The sequence below is a fragment of the Narcine bancroftii genome, chromosome 13 (assembly GCF_036971445.1).
Source record: "Narcine bancroftii isolate sNarBan1 chromosome 13, sNarBan1.hap1, whole genome shotgun sequence".
In the NCBI taxonomy this organism is placed as follows: domain Eukaryota; kingdom Metazoa; phylum Chordata; class Chondrichthyes; order Torpediniformes; family Narcinidae; genus Narcine; species Narcine bancroftii.
Window position 1 is genome coordinate 58070164 of NC_091481.1, and position 9103 is coordinate 58079266.

At 50.1% G+C, this 9103-nt stretch overlaps 1 protein-coding gene across 1 annotated transcript in view; it reads left to right on the forward strand.

The window, feature by feature from the left end:
- LOC138748398 (SH3 domain-binding protein 1-like) overlaps positions 1-5944 on the forward strand; it is a 75033-nt gene extending 69089 nt beyond the window's left edge. The window contains exons 18-19 of the mRNA XM_069908520.1: positions 639-1097; positions 3963-5944. Coding sequence (XP_069764621.1) covers positions 639-1097; positions 3963-3997 — 494 coding nt within the window. The 3' untranslated portion in view covers positions 3998-5944. The remainder of the gene's footprint in view (positions 1-638; positions 1098-3962) is intronic.
- Positions 5945-9103: the final 3159 nt, after the last annotated feature.

Below are 9103 nucleotides of genomic sequence, written 5' to 3' on the forward strand. Positions count from 1 at the left end.
GCACATATGCAAACACATACAAGCGCACATACACATACATACACACACATATACACATTCTCACATACACACACACAAATATACATATGTACACACACAAACACGTGCATGCACACAAACATAAATACGTGTGTGCATTCATACACATATACACACACACACATGCACACACACACAGAGAAACACACACAAACATACGTACACACAAATACACAAGCATGCATGCACACATACACACACCAAACATATGTACATACACACAAACGCATGTGCCTGCATACACATATGCAATAAACACACAAGCGCACATATACACATGCATAACACACATTCACACATGCACAAACACACACAAATATACATATACACACACACAAACACATGCATGCACACAAACATAAACGCACGTGTGTGCACATCCATATATACACATGCACGCACTTATACACACACACACACACACACACACACACACACACACACACACACACTCTACAATTGTTGACTGTCCTTTCCTACCCATGAATACAGTTTGACCTGTTGAGGTCCTAGCCCGATCCCTTGCCTGTTCCAGATTCCAGTGTCTGCACCCTTGGTGTTTCTTGTTAAACTAATGGTGTTTTCTTCCTCCCTTGCAGTGAAGAAGCCTGTTCCTACCAGGCCAGCCTTCCCTCCACCCCAACATCCGAAATCCAGCCTGCCCTTGGCCTCCAAGCCGACGTGTGCCTCCCTGACCCTCGCATCCGAGGACAGGCCCATCACCCGCAGAGCCACCACCGGCCCACTTCGAGTGCCCGCTGTCCCCCCACCTCCTGTCCCAGCCCCTCGCACCCACCTCCGTTCTGCCAGCCTCGAGTTGCCCAGCTCCGAAATAGCCAAACTCCAGGACTCCAGTCAGGGTGAGACCAAACGGACGCTGGTGGCCTTGGTGAAGCAGACCCTTCCAGAAACTCCACCCACCCAGCTCCGCAACTCGCAGGTCAGCTGGGACAAGCAGCCGCAGGTCCTGCCCCGAGCTCGGCTTCACTCAGCCAGTAAAGCGATGGTTTCCAGCGGGAACCCAGAAGTGAACAGATCTTCCTGCGGAGAGAAAAATGGTACGTGCCAGGACCACTTTCAGGAGGGCTAGCAGCAGGTGGAGGAAAGGAGTGGCACTGGGATAAAAAGAGTGCTGGAGAAACTCAGCAGGTCACTCAGCATGGGGGAGGGAGGAATAACTCGGATGCCATTAATATCAACTTCTCCGATTTCTGCCAGCCCACTCCTCATTCTCCCTCCCTTCCCCACCCCTCTCTTCTTTCCTCTAGCTCTCCACACCCTTCCCACTCCATCCATAGAGCCGTTCCCCCATTTGCTGGTGTGCCCTCCCTCCCTTATCCACCTGTTACCTCCTGTCTTTGGGACCATGCTCCTCCCCACTATTTTGTTCGAGTGTCTGTCTACATTTTGTTCACACCTTTGATGAAGGGATCAAGCTGAAAATGTTGGTGATGTATCTTTACCTTTGCAAAAACTCGGCCAATCTCACAGGGTCCAGAGAAGGTAAATTACCGATGTTTTGGGCCTGAGCCCTTCTTCAAGATGTGAGCAACAAGGGGACCACCAACTGTCTACATTAACATCGACTTCTCCGGTTTCCATTCGCCCCCCACCTCCTGTTCTCCCCTTCTCCTTTCCCTCTTTCTCCTTCCCTCCAGCTCTGCATTCACAGAGCCACCCCCTCCTCCGATCAATTCTCTCCTACCCTCCTAACCATGTCCAATCATTACTTTTGGTCTGTTGGCCCTGCCTTTGCCTTGAGGAATGGCTCAGGCCCGAAACATCGGGTGATCTATCTTGACCTGCTATGGGTGCTGCGAGACTGGCTGAGTCCCTCCGGCATTTACTCCCGTCACACCGTCTGCAGACTTCTGTGTTTCACCCTCTTCCTTTGCAGCTTTGCAAATTCACGCGCCTGCCTGCTTTTCGCTCATACCTTGAAGGAGGGCTCAGGCCTGAAACAATTATGGGCACTGTGTGACCTGCTGAGTTTCTCAGGCATTTCTGTGGGTTTTTTTTTTAACCACGGGAGATTGTGTTTAGCCCGAGAGTCAAACATTCAGTGTTAATGCAAGGTGGCAATCCTCCACACGTACACATGATGAAAATGTGCAACTCTCTGCCCCCCCGCCCCAAAACCTTTGCAACTGCAAATATATTGTTTTTAGACAAATTAATAATCGCCACACCAATGCACATTGAAACAACCTTCACTCTTGATAGGCTCTATCAATAACCACAGGGTCATGGACTGAGGAACGATAGGCTTTAATACACACAAGACTTTGGCTGGCCCGGATCCAGGTACAGGAATGCCTGAAAAGGGGGAGGTAGCTCGACCTTTATGGCCAGGGCAGAAGGGGAGGAGACTTGTGGATGAATCAATAGTGGGTGGGCCAGCCTCATCTGTACAGCAGCCGGTAGGGACTATACAGTGGACGAAAACATATCAGTACAACTCTATTGACAAGAGGGAGACTGAACCACAGGTTCATTTGACTCACTGAGTCCCTCTGCTGCTAAGGCAATGTGCAGCAGCTCATATTAACTCCTAAACAACATACACAAACAGTTTCTTTTGCCCTGCCCTGCAAAGAGTCACAAACTAGAAAGAGAAGCAAAGGAGTCTCCCTTCAGTAGTGCTGAGAGGCCGTGGATCGCACTGCCTGCATCGATGCCCGGTGTCCCCGACCCCACTGTCACCCCTACACCTGCGGTTCAGCAGTGAACCTGAGCACTAGGCCCTGAATTGGATCGGGCCCATCACCTCGCGCCCCCCTCCCCCATCATCCTGAATCTGCAAATCGTTTGGAAACCCGTGGTGTTTCGGGAGCTATGCTTGACACCACACCTGCACATGGGTCCTGGAGCCGGTTCCAGGTTCCCTACGGCCACGTTCAAGATTCAATTTATTGTCATTGTTACATTATATGAAATTGCCTTTTGCCTTCTGTAAGATTCACCATCGGCAGGTTTGCCTGAAGCACCTCTTACAGTCAGAGAGAGAGAGAGAAGCGAAAGAGAATCGTGTTCCCCACCCCCCCCCCCCCACCCCGACCACGAGTCACCGAATGTCCATAGATTCACCTCCAGCACTTCCACAGCCTCACAGTGTCCAGTCCAAACCATCGGCGAACCGAGCTCCAGATCTGAACCCTTGACGCGGTCAGGAACCTTTCAGCGCCTTCAGCAACCCCTCTCCTCCCGGTTCAGATACCCGGTACCCCTTTGGCCAGTTGCGAGCCAGTCTCCAACAGCCCGCAGCAAGTTCCCCCAACAGTGGCCTACAGCAGGCCCCAGCCTCCATGGGTTCCTCACCTCGAGTCAACAGCAGCCCACAGGGTCTTTCCACCACAGACCCCCCCTCCCCCCACTGGTCTGCCGCCGTGGTCACCGCCCCATGGGCCAACTCCTCTGCTTCTCCTTCTCAGACTGGGGAGAGGGAGGGGGGTGATCTCCCCATTTTCTGGTACCCTGTTCCCGTCCTCTGCCTCCCTGGAGTCTGCAACCACTCGTGGCTACTGCCTATCATAGGCACCGCCATCTTGGGCACAGACTCCGCAGCTCGGTGTCTGCTCTCTTCACAGTGCTCCACCCTAATGACCTCGCAGTACCTGTACACGCGCAGGGCACCCTTGCAGGTGCGGAAGCTGCAGCGCAATTGCAGTGGGAGTAGGACAGCCGGTAGCAGCAGCTGTCTACAAATCACAAAGTCTGCAGACGTGGGTTTTCCAACTTTTTCTTCCCATCCAAATCCCACCTTAAGCATCCCTTACTAATCACAGACCACTGATGGCATAGGGAATACTTAAAGTGGGATGTGAGTAGAAAGAAAGAGGTTGAGAACCACTGATCTGCAATGATATTCTTTGTCTTTTTGGAATGTTACTGAAAATAAAGTAAAATGCTCTGTTCCCTTGCAGGTCCCAAGGAAGGCCCCACAGAGGAGAAACCCTGATTACCCTTTTAATTCCAAAAAAAAACCAATGATTGGACATAACTGGAGAGCGAGCTACGTGAGATTGAGGAAGACCTGTCTATTTGATTGGCTGGAGATGCGACCAAACGATTCGGCCAGATCCCGCCTTTCCAGGACTGGGGAGAGCCCACAAAGTCAGACGACCTGAAGCGAGGAGTGATGTGACTGGCATATCCGGCAAAGCACATGGAGCCGCTCACCAGACAGGGGAAAAGCGTTCCGGCCCGCACTTAACGTCCTGTGCCCTGGAGGGGTGATGGAGCTAGGGGGGAGTTCCCAGCACTTAGCTGGTCCCAACCAGGGAGCTCATTCACAACTTCAAGACATTTCCATATATGAGCTGTTTTGAAGGGTCATCAAAGAACGCATCCAATTTGCCACAATAAGGTGCCAACCAATCAGATGATATAAAGGCACACGGGGGCTATGTATTTTAATTAATTTTTCATTTTTTTTTAACTTAGACATACAGCGCGGTAACAGGCTCTTCCAGCCCACAAGCCCGTGCCACCCAATTACACCCAATTAACCTACAACTCCCAGTATGTTTTGAAGGGTTGGTGGAAACCGGAGCCCCTGGAGGAAACCCATGCAGACATGGGGAGAACATACAAACTCCTTACAGACAGCTCGGGATTCAAACCCCGATCCCAATCGCTGGCGCTGTAACAGCGCTGAGTCCAGAACACTGGTCTGTTTTTTCCAGAGGATCCAGCGGCTCAATTTGACTTTTTTTTTTCAGACATACAGCACAGTAACAGTCCCTTCTGGCCCCCTAGACCGTGCCTCCAAATTACACCCAATTAACCTACAATCCCCATACGTTTCAAACAGTGGGAGGAAACCGGAGCACCCGGAGGAAACTCACGCAGACACGGGGAGAACGTACAAACTCCTTACAGACAACGTGGGATTCGAACCCCGATCCCTGTCGCTGGCGCTGTAGCAGCATTGCGCTAACCATTGCGGTAACTATTCCGCTCCATGAGAAGAAGCAGATGAGGTTCCTAAAAAGCAATAGTTTTCTTTCCAGTTACCTGAGGCAATGCCTATGCCATAGGTGCTCTGTGACTAGGAAGGAATGACTTTGTGGGGGAGAAAAGGTTGAGAATCACAGCTCTAGTTACTGAGATATTTTGCTTGAGAAAATTTGTCATTGGCCCATTTACTTTGGAGTTCTGAAACCCTGCACAAAACAAGTCAATTAGGGACGATTCTTTCCACCCACAAACCACCTTAAGTAATCCCTTACTAATCACTGAGCATCTAGGGGATAGGGAATACTTAAGGTGGATTGTGAGTGGAAAGAAAACGTTTGAAAACCACTGCTGTAAAGAATCCACCAATTCATGTGAATTCCTGGCCTGTGGTGGTTCAGGGTGGTTCAGGGATAACCAGGTTGTCACAAAGCATCTCAGATGTGTGCGACCGCAGTACAGGGCAATCGAGCACGGGCTGCAAAATGCCCCACCCCAGCCAAGCCTGCTCCCACCTCGTCGAGCCAGGCCCCTGTCTGGCCTCTTCAACCGCCCAGCTGGAGCCCTCCATTCTTGGCCCTCATCGACCACCTGAAACTCCATCAGAATCAGCGGGGATGAAATCCACAGCCTCCTAGCACGGGGAGGAGAGGAGAGCCCACCTGGTGCCTTGCCAGATCAAGGCAGTGGGACACTGGGCCCACTAGCCCAGATCGCTCTGTAGGGAGCGATTGAGCTTCAGGTGAAGGACCACTCTAGCCTCTCAATCTCATTCAGCACTCATCTCAAAATTCCCCTGGCCCAGATCGTTCAACTTAAATTGTCTATATTTTTGTACAAATAGCTCACTTTATCTCAGTGTAAATACTATATTGAAAGAGCCTGTATGTAATTTAAATATGCCTGGTGTCATGGTCATCAAAATAAATCCTGTTTTTTGACTAGCAAATCATTTATCATAGAACAGAAGAACTTTATAATAATGAGGAGTCCATTCAGTCCATTTAGTTCATACTAGCCACTGAAGGACTCCGAGGCCTGATTCCACCTCCTGGCTGATGATTATCGGCGCACAAGATCCAGGAGTTCTCCTTTGCCACGCAGTGAATTCAGATCTCCAGTGCAATCTGGGTGAAAACAATTCTCCTCAGTGCCTCCCTATTCCTTGACAAGGATTTTAAATATATGGTTTTAATTTTAGAGATACAGACCCACTCTGCCCATGTTTTCCAAACTCATCAACTGACCTCCAAACCTGAAGGGTGGGAGGAAACCGGAGCATCTGGAGGGTACGGGGGGAGAACAGTGGCGGATTAGGAGCCAAGTCGCTGGCGCTGTAACTGTTTTTGCACTAACTGTGCCACCTTTCTTTTGCGTGTGGTAACCGGGGATGTTGGTGGTCTTCTTCGACAATCAATCACACACAGTGAGCTGCTGGCAAGACTCAGCAGGTCAGGAAGCATCCGCGGGGAGAAATGGTCCGTCAACGTTTCGGGTTGGGAACCCCCCCATCTATCGAGACAACAGAGGGAAGGAGACTGTGAATCCCTTTACGCCACAGAAACACTGACGGATCTGACTTGTTAAATCTCAGTTATATTGTGATTACTGCCCCCTAATGATTCCTTTCTCGTCACCTTCCTCAGGTGCATTACACCACACCCACAAGCTGCTCAAAAAACCCATCTTGTAGGCTTTCTACAAATTCTCTCTCTTGACCTGGTTTTCAAAGTTTGCTTGCATGTTAAAATTCCCCATAACTACCATAACATTGCCTTTTTGACACACCTTTTCTGCTGTTGAAAATTGTTGTCCACATCCAGGCTACTGTTTAGAGGTCTGTGTTTAACAGCTAACAGTGTCCATTTCTACACTTCTGATCTTATCTCACCTCTTTCTAATGATTTAATGTTACTCCTTACCAACAGGACCACCCCCTCTGCTTACCTGCCTTTCCTTTCGATTCACTGTGTATCCTTGGACATTCAGCTCCCAGTGACACCCACCCTTTAGCCATGACAACACCATACCTGCCTGCACTACAGGGTCATCTACTTCATTTGTGTGCATTTAAATACAAAATCTTTAGTCCTTTATTTGTTACGTTTGACTCTACATCCTTGTTGCATTGGAACACATTCCAGTGGCTGCAATATTGTCCTACCAGCCGTACCTACATGTGTACCAACCGGTTTCTTCAATTCATGAATCTAGTCTGAAGCCCACTCAACAGCACGACTAAACCCCTCTGCCAGGATATTGGTCTCCCCTCTAGTGCAAGTGCAACTTGCCCCATTTGCAAAAATTGCCCCTTCCCCAAAAAAAGGTTCCAGTGATCATCGAACTTGAAACCCTGCTCCCTTCCCCCGTCTCCCCACCCCTCCCCATGTCCCCCCAACCCTACCACCCCCTCCCCCAAACCTACCACCCCCTCTCCATGACCCCTTTCCCCACCTTCACCCCCTTCCCCTCCCATGCCCCTTCCCCCAACCCTACCACCCCCTCCCCATGCCCCCTTCCACTACCCCCTCCCCATGACCCCTTTCCCCACCCTCACCCCCTTCCCCACCATGCCCCCTTCCCACACCTCCCCCACCTCCCCCACCCCTCCCCATGCCTCCTCCCCCCACCCCCAGCACCACCCCCTCCCCATGCCCCCTTTCACCACCCTCACCCCCTTCCCCATCCCCTCCCCATGCCCCTTACCCCAAACCTCACCCCACCACCCCTTCCCCCAACCTTGGCCCCCATCGCCCCTTCCCCAACCTCGCCCCCACCACCCCCTCCCCATTCCCCCTTCCTCCCAAACTCGCCCCATCACGCCTTCGACCCTCTCCCCGACTCCTTCCACTGCCCCTTGCCCCCACTCTCCCCACTGCCCCCCCTTCCCATCTAACCCACCCCCTCTCCCCAACCCCTCTCACCCCCCCCCCAGGGCCCAATGGAGAGGCCAATCGGGGCGGAAATGAAAGCCTCCCTGCCCCACGATGGCCAAGCATGCTGAACGATCAAACGAACTATCCATCCGAGACTCTCATATTCTCAAAACAATATTTATTTATTTGTATATATGAATTCTTATCGTGCATATGCATTGTTTGTTTGTATGTGAGTTATGTCTAGTTGTGTACCTGCGTGCTTTGCACCGAGGGCCGGAGAACGGTGTTTCGTCGGGTTGTACTTGTGCAATCAGAGGACAGTAAACTTAACTTGAACTATATCATCTGTTTGTATATTTACAGTCGGATGATAATAAACTTGAACCTATTTCATTTCCACATAGATGCTGCCTGAATATTTCCAGCGTTGTTTTTATGTTAGATTTCAAGGTAATGAGGATTTTTTTTCACCTTTTTCTTTATGAGCCTAAATGGTAATTTGCAATTGCCCATTTACTTGCCACCATATCTCTAGACTTTTGATGCCAGATTAAATATACTTGAAGACATCCTTTTAGGAGAGAATGAAGCAAGAATGTTTAAATGATGCTCAGCCCACGAAATCTGCAAATTATTTTCAATCCTCTCCCAATCAACTCCAACGTTTGTCCCAAATTCATGCACTCAAGAAAGTTGGATTCTGGAGGAGGTTCATCTTAGTGAACCACTGCTATTAGTAAGTGTAACATGAAATACGCTGTGATTGTAGTAAAAACACACAGAAATGCTGGAGGAACTCGGCCACTTTCACGGTATCATTAGGAGGTAAAGATATATTACCAATGTTTTGGGCCCGAGCCGATCTTCAAGGAATAAGCAAAGAACAAGAAGGTGTCAGAATAAAGACTGAAGACTGGCTGAGGGTGGAGGCCAAACCAACAGAAGGTTGGATATGAGAGGTGAGAATTGAATTTTGCTCTGTCGGAAGAGAGAGAGAGAGAGAGAGAGAGAGAGAGAGAGAGAGAGAGAGAGAGAGAGAGAGAAAGAAAGAGAGCTGGGGTCGGAGAAGTCGTTATTAATGCTATCCAGTTGGAGGGTGCCCAGATGGAAGATGAGGTGTTGTTCCTCCAATTTACAGTTGGTCTCAGTCTGGCAGTACACGAGACCATGGATTGACATGTCAGCAAGGGAATGGGATGGAGAATTAAACTGGGTGGTCACTGGAGATC